Raw genomic sequence first — 20,828 nt, 5'->3', positions numbered from 1 at the left:
TGTGTAACACCATTATCCATGAGTGAGAGGATGCTGGTCCCAGACATGAACTGGTTCTCCCACACAGAAATTCTACTCAGGTTTAGTGTTGCGTCCAGTGTGAGCAAAAGAATGAGACATGCAAATATTGATGCCACTCCTTGTCGTCTACGCTAGATTATTCACATGCTCCATCTGGATCTTCTTCCTGTCTGTGTGTGTCCTATTCTGTACAGGTTAGAGAGCCCTTAGCAGGAATTCTGTGATTTATGTTATTAGAAAATTGTAATTGACTTGACTGCTCTCATGTCCATGTGTTTCAATCATGGAGCTGAAGAAAGTAGCATTGTTTAGCCATAGAGAGGACATATCAAGGCACATTTTAGATTGATACTTCAAACAAACGTAGTGCGTTGTCTTAGTCGAGAGTTAGTGGTTTGGTTTCCAAGATGTTGAACTGTTCAATGGCCAATTAAAAACCAAAGCAAACAATAAATTAGCGGACAAATGTTTACACATTCTTTTAATTGAACCATTTTTTGACAACACACTTATGATACAGAGGGAGTATTTGCACAGTCACAGACACATCTTGCTAATCAGCATAGAATGAACAGTTGGTTTGACGACAATCATCAGAGGACAACCCTTCCCCCCACTTATGGCTGTTGTGCCAGAAACCGACTTACGTTAAAAAAACAAAAGCTTAAATGCTTTACGGGTTTGAGTCAAGCTTTAAATACTAGAACCAGTTTTGATAAACCGGTTCTGTTCATCAGACTGGGTGCCGGGTTGGGAATGACAAGAGGTCACCTTCAAATGGATTCATTACAGAATAAATAGAAAATTAAAACATGGCAGAAACCAATATGAACAGAAGACGACTAGCACAGGAGCCTACGATGTAAAAAGTGGCATCTTGATTGCGCATGCAGATTTGGTCAAATAAACAACACGGGGGGGAGATAAATAAACAACTGTGTTGTTTATCAAATGTAATTTAGACATCTTTTGCTCGTTGTACTGGGAGAAAAAGAATCACACTAACAGCGTATCTTAACAGCGTGAATGTTAGCTTTTAATAGTCTTTCAAAGAGCAACAAAAAATAATGTTGTCTGTTAATTACACAGCTCGGTACTGCTTTTCTTCTCTCCGTATAGAGAACAATTACGGGCAGATCACTTGCAAGATCAAGTGAATGGATTATTTTAGTCAAACCATCAAGTTATTTGTTTCCTTTTCACAAACGTACAAACAAACATCAAGTCCCTTTTTATATTTGGTCACACTGTCGTTCCTGTATTAAACTCAAAGTGCTAGTAATATTTTCATCTGAGATCTCACAGCTTGGCATTTCTGAACAACAAAAACACAAGGGGAATCTCACTGGAGGATCCCGAGTGTGGTTTACGGCCAGTTGAAGGTCCTGCCAGTGATCTGGTAGAACTTTTGATTGAAAGGGTGGAAGAACCTTTGCAATTTAGTCACCACCGACGGGTCCACCTCGGGATGGATGCGGCCTTTGCTGCCCGCCAGGCACTTGTTGAAGACAATGTTAAATCGCAAGCAGTAGAATCCCCTGGTGGCGTTGAAGTACAGGTTGTACCGGCTGATTCTCGAGGGCAGCTCGAGGAAGCGCTCAACAAGCTGGAGCTCTGGCAGCGGGTCTGTGATGAGGCGGTCCCCGTCCACGATGTGGAATTGCTCCACGGGGAAGTACTTGAGCCAGCGCTCCAAGTGTTTGGTGTAGATGCTGGTCCGCACCGCTTTGTACTTTGTGTTCACCTCGCAGGTGCCGGAATCCACGGCCAGCTTCTCAAACTTGTGGTAGGTTTTGTTTTTACGCTCCTTGCCCTCCAGCACCTGCGTGTAGTCGGACACCGCTCGGGTGGTGGGCTCGCGGACGATGATCAGCAGCTTGATGGAGGAGTTCATCTTGAAGATGCGTTCGGGGACCTCCTCCGTGATGAAGTAAGCGGGGCTCTTCTCGATGGTGATCTGGTGGGGGAAGGAGAAGGGCATTTTCTCGCGGTACCAGTCGATGCCCCGACCGTAGTTCTGGTCATTGTCAAAGAAGTGGATCTCCTGCGAGGCCTTGACCACCGCCGGATGCAGGTTAAGCATCTCCAGCAGGGCGCGGGTTCCCCCTTTACGAACCCCAATGATAATGGCCCGCGGTAGCTGCTGGACCAGGTTGTGCAGGCGGATTTGCTCTTTGGTGGCATTGCCCTTGCGCAGTTCATGGAGCAGGCCGCGCTTGAACTGCAGTGTTCGGAGAGGTATCTGCTCTGGCTCAGGAGGGGGAAGTCGGCTCTCAATGGGGCAAATGGGCTGTAGCCTGAGAGAGACAAAAGTAAAAAAAGATATATCTTTACTGTCAGTGCTACAACAATTGACTTAATTCAAGAATCATTGATCACTTATTATCAAATGATCTTGTTGGCTAACCCTCATGCCTTTGGCCTTGTCAAAGATGTAGAATCTGTGAGAGATCTGTGGGTGGTACTTAAAGTTGGCTCAGACACTACTGTCCATGCCAGTGAGATTTTGTACAAAAAAGTGCCCTCGCTTTGTCTGTAACTGCAAATCTTAAATTCCTGAGAATTGTTTTCTTAAAATTGAAAACTGCACTGCATTCACATAAAATCCCACTGATCCTATATGAATTTGCCACATGATGGGATCTCCATTGTTTTCTTTACTTTAAAGAAAGACCATTTAGACTTTAAGGTTCAGTTACATTATTTTGACATTGTACAGTCTTAATGGCAGCAAGGCATTCTGGGACAGATGAGTATGTATAGTGAGCTCACATCTCACACTTATAAATTCTTGGTAATCTTTCATATACAACGACCGTCTCGGTGAGCTGTGAAGTTTTAAGTATGGCCCATAATCTGTATAAGAAGTGTTACGTGATCAGTGGTTTTGGGGTTGCATTTTTGAAGGCTTGAGTTTGGTTTTTCCCTCTTGCCATTGTTGTTTTTTTGTGTCACAAGAGAGTGGAGCGAAGCTCATTACCCTACGTGATGGTCGACTCTAAATGCGACCATGATTTACCATATCAATCATGCTGTATTGAAGAAGCCTGGAAACCAAAACTTGAGACTACAAGAGTAGGTTTTCTGACGCAATATATCAAGTGAGAAGTAGGGTAATTTTCTCATAGACATCCATTAAATTTAATTTTCTGAATTGGGAGGTGTTCGCCTGGTTTGGATTTTATAAGCTGCATTGGATCAATACAGTGGTCTGGCTGTGAACTTCTTGTGTAAAGTGGAGGATTCCCTTCATTGAATCCCTAATTCACTAAACTCTGCTATAGTAATCAGTGGATTGTGTAGTGACCGGGATGACTCACCTATCCAAGGTCCCAACCCTGGCCACGAGATAGAGGACACTTCCGATAGCAAGGCTGCCCAGAACGAAGAGCTTCTGTCTCAGCAATGCCTGCTGTTTGAATAGCATGGCCCTCCATCAATCTTCAGGACTGCGTCTTCAGCCTGCAGCAGGCAGAGTACATAAACCACTAATCACCAGGGGAAGAGAGACAGCCTAATGCTTATTAACACACACTCAATCAAGTCTTACAAGGGATTACGCCACACTCCCCTGAAAAAGTGCTGTAGTGCTATTAGAAAAAAATGCTCATTTACCAACTGCCACTTTGTTACACTTGTTACATTATCCCTGCAAATTCAAGAATGAGATCTGATCTAATGAACAGGTGTGCTGTGCAAGATCAAAGCTTAAGTTAGTCTTGCAACTTCTTTTTAAAAAAATAAAAAAATTGTAAAGATGTCTATGAGAAAATGACTCTGCTCCTCACTTGAGTTATATTAGTAAACATGTTTTAAATGATAAGTTTTATTGAATATGGCATCATATTTAACACTTTGTTTAGTAAATCATGATTATGAAAATATACCATAGAGCAGGATAAATAGTATGTACTATTTTTGGTCACTTGGGGGTCACTTTTAGAAACAAAATTGATTTTTCCAAGACACAAACTTTAGCACTCCTTTCAACTGCATTCCAGATCTACTCTCTACTTATAATAGCATTTTTCTTTTATTTATGTGTCTTTTATACGTCAGCCTTTGGTGCGCAAAAACCTTGAGTTGCAGGACATAAAATCCAGGACACTGCTAAGAAAGGCTAAATTGCTTGGTAGAACTGAGGGGAGCAGATGTTATACACTATTATATGTGGGTTGGTCACTATGAGCAACACATTTCAGATCACAAAAAGCTATTTGATGTATTACTATTGTACAAATATTGATTAGTGCCGGTTTAATGATATGGTATTTTTTATTTGTGATTTACAAATCCGACAGTATGACAATCTCAAAATAGAGCAAAAAGATACAAGAATGATTCGTGAAATCCACCCAGGTTAAGAATAAGTTGAGTGTGTTTTAGCACCATTTTTTGGGGTAATTGTAATTGTAAATGTGAAAACATTTGGGTGACTCTTGGGAAATCTGTGCGGCCTGTTACCAAATGGCCCGGTGGTTGGGGACAACTGATCTAAACCTATTATCTTTTTTATTTCATTTAGGACCAAATTCCAAACACTCTTGATTTTTTGTTCTTGACTTCAATAACAGGACACCCTTTAAAATCGTCCTCTCTAAACATCTACCAACAACCAGTACAGATATAAATATTATGTTGACATTAATGTCCCTTTAGACCTTTTAAGGAGAATTCATCTCTTTATCCAAAAGAAGACACCACACCTTCTCATCAAGATGCAGCACAGACATGTTTGTCTTGTGAGAGTTTCTCAGGTTTTTATTCTTTTGTTGGTCGATACCTGAGCCCTTTCCACATCTGCAAGCATATCACGGTGTGACTGGCTAAATCACATTACAGAGTAACAGATCCATACAGAGGTCGTAGCGTTATTACAAAAGGGCAGACTGCACTCGACTGCCTACCATTACCAATAGAGCGGATCCTCGGCAGCATGTCATAGACAAGAGCGAGCTTCCGATCCCAGCGTGACTGAAAAACATTTCACTCATATTGCCTCGTGGTGACTTCTGAAGGGAGGCCAGCAGAGCATTTGCAATTTCATCCGTCTGCCATAAAGGAAGAATAAAGCCTGTGGCCAGATTGGTGTTAGTCCCGTTTAGAAAAGAAATGTTTATCTTCACAGCCCGTATCTCTGAATCAAGCAGGAGGATGTCAATTACATTGTAAGAGACAGTGAGATCCTCCTTGTGGCAGTGGCAAGCAATGGCAAGTGAGTGGCAACTCTGTGGCAAGCAGTAGCGAGTAGCAGTAGTGAGTGGCCATCGCTAGTAAATCAGTGGCAACAGTGGCAAGTCTGCGGCGGGCGTCACAACGGCACGCTGGGTGGGCGGAGCAAAGTTTTCCCAGAAACCGTTGTGTGTACGACAGGTCAGCTGCCGTAAATACTTAAAACCAGAGCCCCCGTTTTCTTAGAGCAGGGGCTAATTTTAGGTTTGGATCAGATACAGCCCACCTCAAGTCCAGCGGGTTCCATGTGGGGGTGGGGTTCCGTGTGTCACGGATCTCCCCGTCTCGTTCCCCCGACTCCTCCAGTCCCGGCTCCCCCGACGCCTCCAGTCCCGGCTTCCCCGATGCCTCCAGTCCCAGCTCCCCCGACGCCTCCAGTCCCGGCTTTCCCGATGCCTCCAGTCCCGGTTCCCCGATTTGCGCACCCGACGCCTCCAGTCCCGTGGTCCTCTCCCACCCCCCCTTGGTGTTCTGAGGACCATCTGGAATCCGGCCCTTGAGGCCCAACCCGGGTTGTGGCACGGGTTGGGCCGGCACCCCTCTGCCCGGCTCCCTGTGACCTGCAGCCGGCGCCGTCGAACCCGGCTTCCCAGAGCCCGGCTCTTGTCCGCCCACTGGGCCCACCAGGCCGACCCCTGGAGGCTCCCGGGCCGCCTGACCCTCATCCCCTGGTCCTCTCCCCCTCATCCCGTTGTCCTGTGTTCCTGACCCTTGGACACAAATTCACTTCCTGCCTTGTCCTGTCATCCCCTGTGATTGTCTGATTGTTTCCACCTGTGTCCAATCACCTGCCCCTCCTAGCGTATTTAAGCCCTGCGTGTCATGTGTCCTTTGTTAAATCATGACTGAATGTTGATTTTTCAACTCTGGATGTCTTGCCTGTTCCTAGTTCCCGTCTGCGGTTTTCCCTTTTAGAATTTTGACTAACGTTCCTTTTTGTTTCCAAATCTGCGTTTGAGTCCTGCCTCCACATACCCGTTCCTGACACTGTGTGTGTGTGGCGGCGGGTGGCTGTTGTAACTCTGTGGCACGTCAGGGGCAATATATACACTCACCTAAAGGATTATTGGGAACACGTGTTCAATTTCTCATTAATGCAATTATCTAATCAACAAATCACATGGCAGTTGCTTCAATGCATTTGGGGACGTGGTCCTGGTCAAGACAATCTCCTGAACTCCAAACTGAATGTCCGAATGGGAAAGAAAGGTGATTTAAGCAATTTTGAGGGTGGCATGGTTGTTGGTGCCAGACGGGGCGGTCTGAGTATTTCACAATCTGCTCAGTTACTGGAATGTGAATTTTCACGCACAACCATTTCTAGCGTTTACAAAGAATGGTGTGAAAATGGAAAAACATCCAGTATGCGGCAGTCCTGTGGGCAGAAATGCCTTGTTGATGCTAGAGGTCAGAGGAGAATGTGCCGACTGTTTCAAGCTGATAGAAGAGCAACTTTGACTGAAATAACCACTCGTTACAACCGAGATATGCAGCAAAGCATTTGTGAAGCCACAACACGCACAACCTTGAGGTGGATGGGCTACAACAGCAGAAGAACAGGCATCGTTTAAATGCCACGACCTACCTGAGCATTGTTTCTGACCATGTCCATCCCTTTATGCCCACCATGTACCCATCCTCTGATGGCTACTTCCAGCAGGATAATGCACCATGTCACAAAGCTCAAATCATTTCTAATTGGTTTCCAGAAAAATATATATACCAAAAAATCATATTAAAAAAATAATTTTAACATATAAAAACATGAGGAATGAATCAACTAAACAATAACATACACATTTTGTAATTACATTTATTTGAGCTGTAGTGTTGCCTGCAACTGTAATTTCACCAAACATTAAATAAAAATAGGGAAATAACTTCATACTAAAGATCAAGCTACATGGGATATGTACACAGGATTCGTTAACATAAAAAGTTATTTATCAAACCATTTCAAGACGATTCATTATTTACATAATGTGCATGTTATGTTTCACAATGCCAATTACCATTACAACAATTTATTAAACACATGTAGTATATATACAGAAACAACTATTTCTTGATATAGCTTACCATTTGTTTTTTGACCTGTCCCACAACATAGGCAGGGACTGCTGACTTCCGAATCAGTTTACGGTTTGCACTATTAATGTGATATTACAAAACATTGTTTTTATAAATACACTTAACCATCTTCAAAGGGATCTCGGCCCTGCTGTAAATAATGTCTTGTCTAGTGGCAAGACACACATAAAACATAGTAATCCACTTTCTTTTAGTGTGTTTTCAAAAAACTTTAACAGAGAGACTAAAAAAAGAGAAGAGATAAGTTTAGTTCAAAAGTGTTGGGAGAAAACTGATCTCATGCACTAATTTACACCACAAAAAGCAATGAGATGCAGCCATTCTCAATTCAATAGACATGCTGCTACAGCTTTACATTATCAGGTATCATCATTAGCTGTCAGGGGAATGTTATTAAATGTTAGATTTATATTTGTTTGAGTGACTCTCACATTACTTTCGGGTTTAACCATATTCCTATAATTGACACTTCACTCACAGTGCATTATATCGTTTTGATGGAAAATATGTCAAAGCTATCCATGTTACCCCAGGTTGAGTACAGGTTTTAGTGGGTCCAACCATCTCACAGTCGCACAAAACTTTGAAAAGACAAACCGTGTTCGATGGAAGCGGTAACAAAAGATGACCATGCTACTCTTCATAAAAACGTTACATAGGACTTGTTTACATTCACATATGTGTATATGCCTTTTGAAAAGTAAGAAAATAAGTATTGTGAGGACCAATGGCTTCATATCACTGACCCCAAAGTTCCATTTCCACAGTTTGACCACTATGTCAGATTTGCTTCAAAAGGACAGGCGCCTTTAACGAAGACTAGGGTTAGAAGATTATTTATTTACAGTTCATACCTTCTACTTCTTCTACCCTTTTGGATTACAAAATACAGTGTCAAGCCGCATTGAGCACTAACCCCCCTAAAAGGCGTCAGCGCGTCTGATCTGCATTTCTTTCCTTCTGTGGTGAAATCAAAAGTTTTGACCACTGAATGGAGAAAATTTGTATTCTTGTTTCTAAGACTTCACTGCCAAAACTCAAAAAAAGGTTAAATTGGATTACAGTTGGTATTTTTGAGGCCAATGGAGCAGATCGTCCATATGTACAGGGCCTCAAAGCAGGTCTCGCCAGACTTTTTTGTACTAATGAACAGTGACTACACCTTATTACTTATTCATAAGCAAACAGAGAAATTAATTGACCTGTTGAGGAGCTGCACCATGCTGTGAGTGTGACAAGTACAAATGGTGATTATGTTATTATTTTAAAGAGTCAAATTTGTTAGAAAGGGAATTGGTCCGTGATCTTTTGTCTGCTGTGTGGCCTGAGCAGCTGCGCGGGAATCGATCGCTTTAGTCTTTGCCTTCATGGTCTGGAGTTTGCGGGTTGTCCTCATTCTGGTAAATGCGTTACTAGAGGAAAGACCGCAAAATCACTGTTGTGATTATTTCTCCCCATTGCAGGGGTGTGACATGCGCCCCCCCCCCCCCCACACAAACACAAATAATGATCAATTATGCAGCAATTATTTGTTATTATCTATGCACTGGGCCAAAACTTTTTGTTTAAGGAACTAAGATAATTTCCAGTGGCCCTGGCAGTGTAAGTTTAAATGCATTATACGATTAGATTCACACTTTCCGTTGTCAATGTTGATGTCAAAATAAAATAGCTGCATCATTGTCATTTGCAGTGCTGGTCAAAAAAAAAAATCTCTGAAATGACACCTGCGCATCTGCCAGATAAGATCAGCCCTGAAAAGGAAGCGTAGGAGCTGTTTATGTTGCCTATGTAAAGCATATTTGGATATGGAGCGACCTAAAAAAAAACTCCACTAGGGCGGTATAACATATAAGATTTCTGCACTGTATGAATTTCTTACACACCGTTCATACCGGTGTTACGCCATAACAACTGACATTGCTCTTCGGCAGGCGGCAGAATTTATTGTTACACGTCATCGAGGAGCGCCCAGCGGTCCGAGCTACTTGTCTAATGTGTGTTGAGATTGAGACATGGTTATAACGTTATAACAACAATAAACAACCCACATCAAACACTTTTAACAGGGAAAAACAGCTTGTGACACATAAACAATTTGTAACACTACTAATTGTACATTTATAAAAATTACCCTGCTGAACTGCATGCTGGGTAGAGCTTACAACAAGAAGTAACTCTGCTATATGAAAACACGGGAAAGAGCGATACAGGAGGAACAACGAGAGACCAGGGATGCACCAATACAACTTTGCCCAAGAGAGGAGCGGTGTCTGTTTTTGGTTTTGGAAAATCCAACGTAAGTTACGTTAGATCATAAAACGATTCATTGCAAAGTCTGTCGTGCAATCATGATATGGATTTTTGGCCATACCGCCCAGCCCTACTCTCCGCTGTTTTCTCCTTGTTGGGCTTCCAGACAGAGTTATGTTTTGATCGAACAATCAGAAGGTAGCAGCTGGTGGAAAGAAGACAAAATGGTAAAATGCTCGGCATGATGCAGTGACATCCTCAGCAAAGGAAGCAACAATTGTTTCGGGGTGCTTTATATCAAAGTACACAGTCGGTGACAATCATGCAGTAGATAGGCACAGACAGGCCGTGTGATCAGAGAAATCCAGTAGCACTTGAAAAGTTTGTTTTCCATACCCAAATACACAGGGAGCTGCAAGAGAGTGAATATAGAACCAAGTGTACAGTTTAACAGATGCAATAAGCGGCATTCAGACTCACAGTTCATACCAAAAACAGTGACCGCTGCAAAGTTGAGTCCACCATGATAACAGAACGGTTCCAATCGACATTAAGGGCCTTTAATACCACATTTTTGGGTACTGTTGGTGTCATGCACTGATGTCAGCAAACTGTACATACACATAGCCTTATAATTGACATTAATGAGCTGGTTTACAAACTATATGGACATTTTTTACTTAAGGAGGAACTGTCATTTTGTGATGATCTTGGTAGTGCATGTGGAAAAAAGGATACCTTTTAATACTGTGTTCCCACTAAACGTGACAACATTACAAAGACAATGATGGACATGAATGGAGGTGATAAGTTATATTTGTATCAATCCAAACTGCAGTGAAAAAAAAACTATTTTCAAACTCATTTGCTTGTCACCTTACAGAGAGAAGTAACGACACATAAACTAAGACTCAATACAAATTGGCATCGCTATAGAGCAGCGTGGTGTTGGTTTTGGTGTTGGGTCTCGGAGTACCCAGGCAGAAGGCTCTGCTCCTGGCCCGGAAGTAGGAACCACTGCTGAAGCTCACCACCCTGCAGTCACTTTACTGCTACTTTTCACAACTCCAAAAGTATATTTTAGAATACTTTTTAGAACACAAAAAAAAGCAGAGAGATAAACTAAATAAATAGGAATTATGGAGGCTATGAAATTATTTGCAAATCTGGCAAGCAGTTGCAAACACATCTTGCGTGTAAGAAGTTACAGCAGCGCGTTTACTTTCTTTGTACACTCAAGATACTTTGGAGCCAGACTATTTTTTGTTCCCCGAGTGTAATGCTGTGCTAAAGCACGACTGGCTCAGCAGCCCATCTGTGTAACTTAGAACTAAACTATATAATCAAAGCCAAATTTGTACAAAGATTACTGGCCCACCTGTGGCACGCTCCTTTCAAGTAACTACCCCAAAAAGCAAGCTCTCCTTTAACAGTATCCACTCTGACACCCTGCTTGTTTTAAACAGATTAATCAGACTTCTTCCCTCAAAAAAGCTACTACTGTGGAAGTAATTATCCACAGTTTTACAGACACATCTTTGACAACCTAATATATCCAATCACTATCAGATCAGGCAGGTCGCATTGAAATGTAGGTGTGGAAGTATGTCGACACCTCTGATCTGATCTGGCGCATCCACTCACAAAAATCATTCATCCTGTTGCCATAGCTGAACCGATCTGGCCTCTATATCTTCTGTCCGTGTGAGTCGTTGCCATTGCACCAAGGACTGTGTGAGAAAAAAGGCAAGTGAATCCACTCATGGCTGTGACTCACCTGTAAGAGAGACCGTCAGCCAAACTTTCGGATGTCAGAAATACATCCCAAAGACTCAGATATTCTAATGCACTACCGAGTGCATCCTCTGAGGTCACCCATCCACTGTCACTTTGCATTCACCACAAGCCTAAAAGAAAAAGGGCTGAAATTGAAAAGCAAGTCACTATGACTGAAAGCATTCAGCGATTAGGGCATTGCTGACAGGGCATTTTGTGTGTAATTAAAAACACTGAAAAGCAATGCTGTTTACAGGCCTGATAATCACTATAATTACATTCCAGAACACTGGAATGTGGGATATAAGCGTGCTAAAAATTCTAAATATAAGAGGTTATTTGTGGTGACTCTGCAGAAAAACAGTCGTGTTTAGTTTTGAAGACACTTGCTGTGCTGGGCTAATAATCTGCACTGCTCTCTACATTTGCAGAGCGGCACATGAGGGCACTGGTAAAAATAAGCATCCTGCTGCTGAGCTCTCATTAGATTCTCTTCTAATCTGTTTATTGGGTTACTGAACAGTCTGTTTTATTGGGTTACTGAACAGTCCGTTTTCACACATACTGTATATATAACATGAACTGTAGTCCAAGTTGTAAAAACACCTCCAATATTAACCCATGTTGTTCTTGTATTCATGTTTACCAGATATACTGTAGCTATTATGAGACAACTTGTTACGATGCATCGCTCTAATCTATGGAGATAATTTCTGCAAATTACTAAATGTGAGTATTTGTTTATTATTGTTTATAATTAACCCAACTGCATTTTAAAGCAAAAACCTGATTTAATGACGCCGCAGTGTTTATTGGATTTAAAATCATATCATCATCATCATCATCATAAAATCAACAATTATATTTCTTATATTTAGATTAAAGCTGCAGTTGGTGAATTGGATTTTATTATATTTGCACAAACTGTCACTTTATCCTAACAGCATTAAAGGGACAGATGCTCTGTGAAAAAGGTTCCCCCAGCTCATTTTATTACTCCTGAAGGCCAAGGTTGACTTGACTGCTTGTAATGTTAAAAACAAGTCAAAAAAACATTCTCACTTGGCTCCGTTTTTCTCCGTAGTATTTATTTGTATATATTTTTTAATATAATCCAGATCGTTTCTGTTATATTCGGCTCACACCGCTCGCCCCGAATGACGTTGTCCATGGAGGGGTTTGCTTTTTCCTGAATCTCTAAGAGAGAAGGCCGCAAAAAGTAGCCCGAAATTGTTAGTTTGTAGAAGTTTTGGGCACACACCACAGACTACGTCAAGCAGCCTTTACACACCTAATTCTGAAATTGGTGCACACTCCAAAGATTGTCTGCAATTAAAGATGAAGTCGTCTGCTCATCAATCGCATTCATGAGTGTGAGAAAAGCACGCCAAGTTAAGTATCTGTATTTGGCCCTTTGTGGAAATAAGATCTCCAAAGTTTGAAGGAGGCAGAGAGCAGCTGTAGAGCACTGTGGCTCAAACAACTCAGTCGAGTCAGCTAGATACTCTACGGAGGGAGAAGACAGAGAGGGGTTGATGAATAATTCACCACCATGTGCTTTATTATTGTTATTGATCTTTACTTATGCACAAGGGAGTGGATTTGCTGTTCAGTTTATAGCAGCCCCCTCCACTGACCTCCCCTCCACTCGTCTAACCCAAACGTTTATTTTGTGATATTACATCTACATCATTTCTTATCCGTCACTGCAGATCCATTGTTCTCCAACTCCAGTTAGGCTAGTGTGTCTTTTACATTAAGCATGTGCTGTAGGTAAGGAAGAGTGCTGGCTAATACTGTAGTTACTTCTGCAGAGCGATGCTGGCTAAAATCTAAATTTCTAAACAATGAACACTTAATTTCAGGCTTACTTTAACCACATCACTCTGGATAAAGCTCTGCCAACTCTGCACCAGTATGTTGACTGCCCCACACGGAACAATAAAACTCTGGACTGGCTGTATGCTAATGCCATGGATGCATACAGTGCTACCGCCCTTCCCCCGCTTGGCAGGTCGGATAACAACCTGGTCCTGCTGACTCCAAGTTATGTTCCTCTGGTGCAGAGGCAGCCTGTGACCACCAGGACTGTGAGGAGATGGTCACAGGAGGCTAAGGAGGCACTGCAGGACTGCTTTGAGTCCACAGACTGGAATGTGCTGTGTGACCACATGGGGAGGACATAAACAACTTAACTGACTGTGTCACAGAATACATCAAGTTCTGTGAACACACCACCGTTCCATCCCGGACTGTCCGCTGCTTCCACAACAACAAGCCGTGGATTACCAGGGACCTGAAAGAACTTCTTAACAAGAAGAAAGCAGCTTTCAAGTCTGGGGACAGAGAGGAACTCAGGAGAGTTCAGCGCGACCTGAAAGGTGAAGATCAGGGAGTTTAAGAACTCCTACAGGAGGAAGCTAGAGGCCAAACTCCAAAAGGTGTGGTCCGGCATGAAAGAGATCTCAGGCTTCAAGGGAAGACAGAGTCAACCAGGGGGCTCCCTGGAGAGGGCAAACGAGCTGAACTGCTTCTTCAACAGGTTCGGCTCACAGCCCTCATCTGTCTCCTCCTCACACCTCACCTCCCAAACACCTCAGCTGACTTCCCCCCTCCCCCCGGTCCCCTCTGGTGAGCTGCATGGACACAGAGTCCCCAACTTCAAAGGGCTCCTCCACCCCCCCACACCTCTGCTGCCTTCCTTCCTCCCCCCTCTATCTCCCCTGGTGAGCGGCTTGGACTGTGAGGCCACTTCAAAGGGCCCTTCCCCAACTGACGCCGTGACCCCCCCCTCTCGGTGACGACTGACCAGGTTCGGAGACAGTTGAGGAGACTCCACCAATGCAAGGCTGCAGGACCTGATGGCATCAGCCCCAGGGTCCTGAAGACCTGTGCTTTCCAGCTGGCTGAGGTCCTTCAACCCCTCTTCAACCTGAGCCTGAAGCATCAGAAGGTCCCGGTGCTGTGGAAGACGTCGTGCCTGGTTCCGGTCCCCAAGAAGACGACTCCATCTGGCCTTAATGACTATCGACCGGTCGCCCTCACATCCCATGTGATGAAGGTGCTGGAGAGGCTGGTCTTGGCCCACCTCAGGCCGCAGGTGAAATCTTCACTTGACCCGCTGCAGTTTGCATACCAGCCTCGCGTGGGAGTGGATGACGCCATCATCTACCTGCTGCAACGAGCCCAGTCGCACCTGGATGGAAAGGGTGGCTCTGTGAGAATAACTTTCTTTGATTTCTCCAGTGCCTTCAACACCATCCAACAACTGCTGCTGAGTGAGAAGCTGCGGGTGGTGGGGGCGGACTCCTCCACCGTCTCCTGGATCACTGACTACCTGACAGGCAGGCCACAGTTTGTCCGACTGGGCAGCGTGCTGTCTGATACGGTGGTCAGTGGTACTGGAGCTCCACAGGGAACTGTTCTGTCTCCCTTCCTGTTCACCTTATACACCACCGACTTCCAGTATAAAATTCTCTGATGACTCTGCAGTGGTAGGGTGTATAATGGATGGACGGGAGGAGGAGTACAGGGCAATAGTGGAGGACTTTGTGGTGTGGGCGGGCAGAAATCACCTGCTCCTGAACGTGGCCAAGACCAGAGAGATGGTGGTCGACTTCGGGAGGAAGACGACAGCTCCGCTACCGCTGAGGGTTCTGGGAGAGGAGGTGGCCATGGTCGAGGACTACAAGTACCTGGGTGTCTCCATCGACAACAGACTGAACTGGAAGACCAACATCAACGCCGTCTACAGGAAGGGGATGAGTCAACTCTTTTTCCTGAGGAAGCTTCGATCCTTCCATGTGTGCAGCAAGATGTTGGAGATGTTCTATCAGTCTGTTGTGGCCAGTGCTTTGTACTTCGCCGTGGTCTGCTGGGGGAGCAGCATTGGAGCCGGTGACACCAACAGTTTTAGTTTATTTAACTTAATTTAATTAATAATTTAATATTTCTATCTTATTATATTGTATATAATGTGTATCTTTTTATTCTATTTTCTTCCCTGTACATGCTGCTGTGATACCAAAATTTCCCTCTTGGGGGATCAATAAAGTATCAATATCTATCTATCTTACTTGACAAAATAACTGATAATATGGCAAAAATTTGCATCGTGTCATATTACCTTCAGGCTGACAGGATATATAACCTCCAAAAACTGTTAGGAATATAGTCGGGATCATGTATGCGTTTTAGACATGAACGTTTGATATCTCACTATGAGAGCTCATACGCAGTCCGAGTTCCAATACCACACCACGCACAAGCTTTCATAACTTTTGTGTGAAGCCTAGCCCCTTACGGCCTGATGCGTACCGTCACAGCATTCGGAGCCACAGCCGCTTGGTACACAGACACGTAATAGAAATCCCAGACCTGATTAGTTGGTTGGGTTTGCACTATAGGCTCTGCAGCTGCGGGAGCTGTTGACCCTCCGTGTAATCCGAGAGTGAGCCTTTGCCAGACTGTGACAGCAGGAATACAACACAAGGAGGGAATGTTGAGGACTCGGGAGGCCCGGCTCTGGCTTCGCTAGCGGCTACTGCGTGACCTTCAAACACCGAATAAGAAAACACACTGTGCCACAGAGGGGAACAAGGTTTTCTTTCTTATCTCAAGGCCCTGTGCATAGTGTGCACTTACTCCTGTTTTAACACTCAACTCACACACATGCCGGCACTCCAAGTCACTCCTTTGAGAGGTTCTGATGAAGGACGAGAGAGAACATGCAGCTGGGTACATATAACTTCAAACATTTTCCGCCATCGTGAATTTCTCTTTGCTCTCTGCTTTTGAGCACAAGACACCATGAGGGAGTACAAACATTCACAGGCCAAGGTTAGCACACTCAAAAGAGCATCATGTGTTGTAATTACACTGACGTGGTTGGTTCTCTAGGGTCCCAGGCTTTTTAACAGCATTATTTAATCACGGTTGCAGTGTTTGTTGCGGCAGCGTTTGAGCTCCCGGCGTCCAGAGCCCTTGTCTTGACTGCCTTTCAGAACCCCCACCAGCTCGCCACTACTGTTTTAAGTACAAGGAGACAAACAATTCATTACATTGACTGCAGCTGAGGCCAAATACACTTCCACTTGGCACCGTTCCCTGAGCCACTCCCGCTCTCTGCCCCCTCTGCAGCCGTGCCGAACCACGGCCACTACCGTATACCCCCACCGCCCGACTTAGGCCGGGAAGCACCCACCCGCAGCACATGCTCGGCCCAGGTGGGGCTGTGGAAAATTACATCATCCAAGTAGGCGGCAGCATAGGCATAGTGCGGACGCAGCACGCGATTCATGAGATGTTGGAATGTGGCTGGGGCACCAAACCAGCCAAAGGGAAATGTAGTAAATTGGTATATACCAAACGGAGTGGAGAAAGCCATTTTTTACTTGGACCCCAGTGTCGTAAAGAAACATGCGGTGCCCAAACGGCCCAGGAGTTCGTCGGCCCGGGGGATTGGGTAGGCATCAAATTGTGACACATGATTCACCCTTGATAGTCCACGCAGAACCTTACAGACCCATCCTACTTAGCCACAAGAACGATGGGGCTACACCAGGCACTCTCTTCTATTACCCCCATCTCCAACATAGCAGACAATTCCCCACGAACCACTTTTCTATTGTGTTCGGGCAACCTGTAGCCAGGAGTTTGGAGAAGGAAGTAATACAAGTACCTTTTCTGTAAGATCATCCTCTGCTCTTATTGTGTTTTCCGTCTGTTTTCATGCACTTCCTGTCTTATTCTAATCACATCACTTGTCTTCCTGCCTGTTGATTGCCGGTCTTCACTCTGATGTTTCTCACCTGTGTCTAGTTGTCTTCCCCTCCCCCGTGTATATAAGCTCACCTGTGTTCACGGATCCCCTGCCAGATTGTTGTAGCTCCATGTCGACTCACTTTCCAGCGTTGTTTTGTCTTCTCGTGTACCTGGACCTATTGCCTGTTTCTACGACCACGTTTACCTGCCTGTTGGACCTGTACTGTTGCCTGCATCTCTCTGGGAGCAATAGACCGATTACCCTTATCCCTGTTTCCTGAGTCGTGCATTTGGGTCCGCCATTGTAGCCTGACATTTTCTCCCGGTGTGAATTGTCGCAGCCAGGGCGCACCAGCTGACTATTAAATCTCAACACTTGGTCGAAGGCTGAGCGTAGAGTATTGTTCCGAGACTACTCGAGTGGAAAATCTTCCACGAAGTGAAATTCGGGAAACGGTGGAGTCACCAAGACTCTACATGACCGTGTCGGTCATACAGGCACCCCTGCACCTGCCCATTAGCTTGTTTAATCCTGGTCACTCTGTTTCCAATATTACGGGTTGCGTCAGGCAGGAGCTAACCGCAACCTTCACATTATGCTTTTTCCCCATAGGCCTAAATTCCACTGACACTATGGGATACTCATAAACGTCCCCATGCACACAGCTTATGTTCACTACTGATGCTTCCACCAATGCCCCGGGCCGAACCAAGCTCTGGGCTATCATAGACTGCGTACAGCCCAAATCCACCATCGCCTGGCGTGTACCCCCCTGGATTCTTACTGCAATTGCGGTACGTCGCTCCCGGACCAGGGGAGGGTGATGGAACGCCGGCAACCTGAACCACCTGCCCCACCTCCATCAGCGGGCAACCTCTTCAGGTGTCCGGGCTGCACCTCCTGCAGCACTGTGGGTCGGGAAGGGCGCCGGTGCTCACTTGTGTCGGTAGGTTTTGGGCCAGGGGGAACATTACCAGTGGTGGGGCCGGTACAGGACACTCCAAAGGCCACATCCCTCTCCTTGGTGCGGCTACGGGTCGGGCCGAGGACGGCGGACTCCCCCGGTTCCCTTGCCCACTGGGAAGCACCTCCAGGTGGTCCTCAGCCAGGGTAATAGCTGCTTCCAGGATTGTCGGGCGATGGTAGCGCACCCACGCTGCTTGGGTGCTGCTCCAGCACCACCTTTTCCAGCAATCCCTGCACCCCTCCAGCACTGTCCGGCTCTAGCCATGTGGCCGCGGCGTCCTTTAGCTGTTGGCCGTACGCAAATGGCCTGTCCTCCGGACCCAACCTGGCCTCCCAAAATCGCTGGCGGTGATTCTCCGGCAACAGCCCCAGCCTGTCCACGACAGCCTTCCGCACGTTAGTGTAATCGTTGGTATTAGTATCAGAATTGTCATAATTGTACAAAAAAGTATTGATATTGTGTTGAGTAATATTATATTGGTATCATCTATCTTTTTATATTTCTCATCAGGACTGGCTAGCGTCTTTCCACAACAGAAATGAGCAAAAGGAATTGTATATAAAGTAGTTTAATAATTAATTGCATGTACCGTGTCTACGAGTGTACATAACAAAATGGAATTAACAAAATGGCAGTTGTGATTCCATCAGTGGACAAAAACGTATAAAATCTTTTATATAGTAAATAGAGAACGGTATTCCAAATTTCCGTGAGATGCTAATCTGAAGGTGCCTCTCGCCTTTGTAAAAGTAACCCATTTACCTCCACTTAAGCAAAGTGTCACATTTAATTCTTGCACCAACTATTTCTACTTTGAGGCTAATGCCATTGTGCTCTTTGTGTCCCATCTAGTAATAAACCCCGTTTTTAGCTTGAGAAAAAAAAAACGTGATTTATTATTGGAAGAAGTTACTGGCGAGGACGTCTGTGTTTGTCTGTGTTTGATGGGGAGGGGCTCTCTCCACCTTCTGGGAGAATTGCGAATAACGGTACAAACACCTACGAGAGAAGAGGTCTCCATAGCAGCTGCTTGCTTCTAACAGCTGCACAGACTGTTCCCCCTCACCAATAACCACCACCACCGCACACGAGTGTCCTAACAAGCGACTGTCTCCATGTACTGCAGCTCTGGGGGTGGAGCAGGGAGCGGTTTGGTGTCTGCTTCTCGCCCCGCAGGCCCTCTGATTGACGCAGCTCGTGTCTGCGCTCAATTCCCACCACTCCCCGCAGCAGCTTGCCTCCAGCAGCTTCAGTTCATCTGATTTTCCTCTTTCACTCTGGTGTGTTGTTGTTCCCCACGCTGAGCACAGCTACTTCTCCGTACCACATCCAGGCACGGAAAGAAACAAATGTGGGCATCCTTCCAAACACTCGCTTGTCAGCTCAAAACATCTATTTCTAAATATGCAGAGGAAGCCAGCATGAGTTGTCAGTAAACTTTCACACACATCCAAACACTTGGTGGGCCCACACAGAGAAATGTTTCCTCTACTACAATGCTGCAATGTTTTACGCTTTCTTCACGCTTCCTGCAATAGCGGCGCTATTAGAGGTGCTAGAGACTATTAACTTGGGTCTGTCTCTATCCTTATGGCTATAATTTGAAGTACTGAAATAAAATATTTGTATCAAAACTAACTTCCTTTTTCCAAAGCTATTTTTGATCAATCTTTTTGAAGAAATGTTAAATGGTTCTTCGTAAGACTAAGGTTTATTTTAAAAACCTTCAAGCCAAAGAACCCTTTTTGGAAGAAAACTTTCTTGAGTGTTAAAAGATCCTCCTAGCCCACCTACCAAAAAAACATAAAGCTAACCGTTATTTTTTTTTTTTACATTTTTTTTTTTTTTAGAAAGGGTTCTTGTTGTTAGGATGAAAACTCCAGAGAGGATTCTGAGTGGAAACATTACACCATAGATGGCATTAGGTGTGGAACCTATGACAGATGGATCTAGGTGTAACCTTTGATTAAGCAGAAGAACCCTTGACCTCAGCCTGGCGGCCAGGGAGTAATCTCATTCTGGAGTTAAGACCCCACTGGTTGCTTTTTTCCAGCAGTCTCCTGTATCCTGGCTCACCTACACCTTAATCAACACTGTTGACCCTCTAAGTGGATCCAGTTGGATTGGAGCATGAAACCGCTTCATTATTTCTCTGTTTAATCAAATGGCAGCTGCATTACCCCAACCAAAAAGATCAACATCTCTGAAAACATCTCCTCCTATAATATTCAAATTTGATAAAAATTGGAGAAAGTAAAGGATCAGATTACTTTCAACTGCAGTTCAAAGACAATTTGAACACACTTAAGATCAAGAAGACGACGATTGGCAGCAATGGTAAGAGGAATATTTAACAGTTTATGAAGGTTACAAAAAAGTTCCTGTGTGTATAAAGGGGCCAAAGCCTAACTTAACTTAACTTGCCTTTCCTAAACCACAGCTTTTATTTTCATTCTAAACTGTAAATATGAATGAGACGTTGGGATCTAATTGCATGTTTGAATTCATCAGGTGCAAAAGATGTGAATATTCTTGCTCTTTCTGTTCAATAATTTGATAAAATATATTTTTTTCAATTTCATAACTAATGTATAGTTCGACGTCTGTAACCCAGCTTTGCATGGAAGCAACCACCTGTCCAAAGCTCACCAAGTTTGTTTAATTAGTAAAAAAAAAAAAATACTTGGCACAGTGACTTTGTGTGTTGCTGCCTAGAGTCTTGTG

The 20,828-nt window shown here is 44.4% G+C and overlaps 1 protein-coding gene across 2 annotated transcripts in view; it reads right to left on the bottom strand.

Annotated features, from left to right (window-relative positions):
* Window positions 1–485: 485 nt before the first annotated feature.
* The window catches only part of LOC120808231 (heparan sulfate glucosamine 3-O-sulfotransferase 5), a 56,402-nt gene continuing 36,059 nt past the window's right edge, over window positions 486–20,828 (bottom strand). For both annotated transcript variants that reach the window (XM_040160946.2, XM_040160948.2), the window contains 2 exons: window positions 3,342–3,483; window positions 486–2,318 (listed from right to left, as the gene is read on the bottom strand). In XM_040160946.2, coding sequence (XP_040016880.2) covers window positions 1,388–2,318; window positions 3,342–3,448 — 1,038 coding nt within the window. In that variant the 5' untranslated portion in view covers window positions 3,449–3,483 and the 3' untranslated portion in view covers window positions 486–1,387. The remainder of the gene's footprint in view (window positions 2,319–3,341; window positions 3,484–20,828) is intronic.

Source organism: Gasterosteus aculeatus, chromosome 18 (assembly GCF_964276395.1).
Source record: "Gasterosteus aculeatus chromosome 18, fGasAcu3.hap1.1, whole genome shotgun sequence".
Taxonomy (NCBI): domain Eukaryota; kingdom Metazoa; phylum Chordata; class Actinopteri; order Perciformes; family Gasterosteidae; genus Gasterosteus; species Gasterosteus aculeatus.
This window is presented reverse-complemented; position numbering and strand designations above follow the sequence as displayed.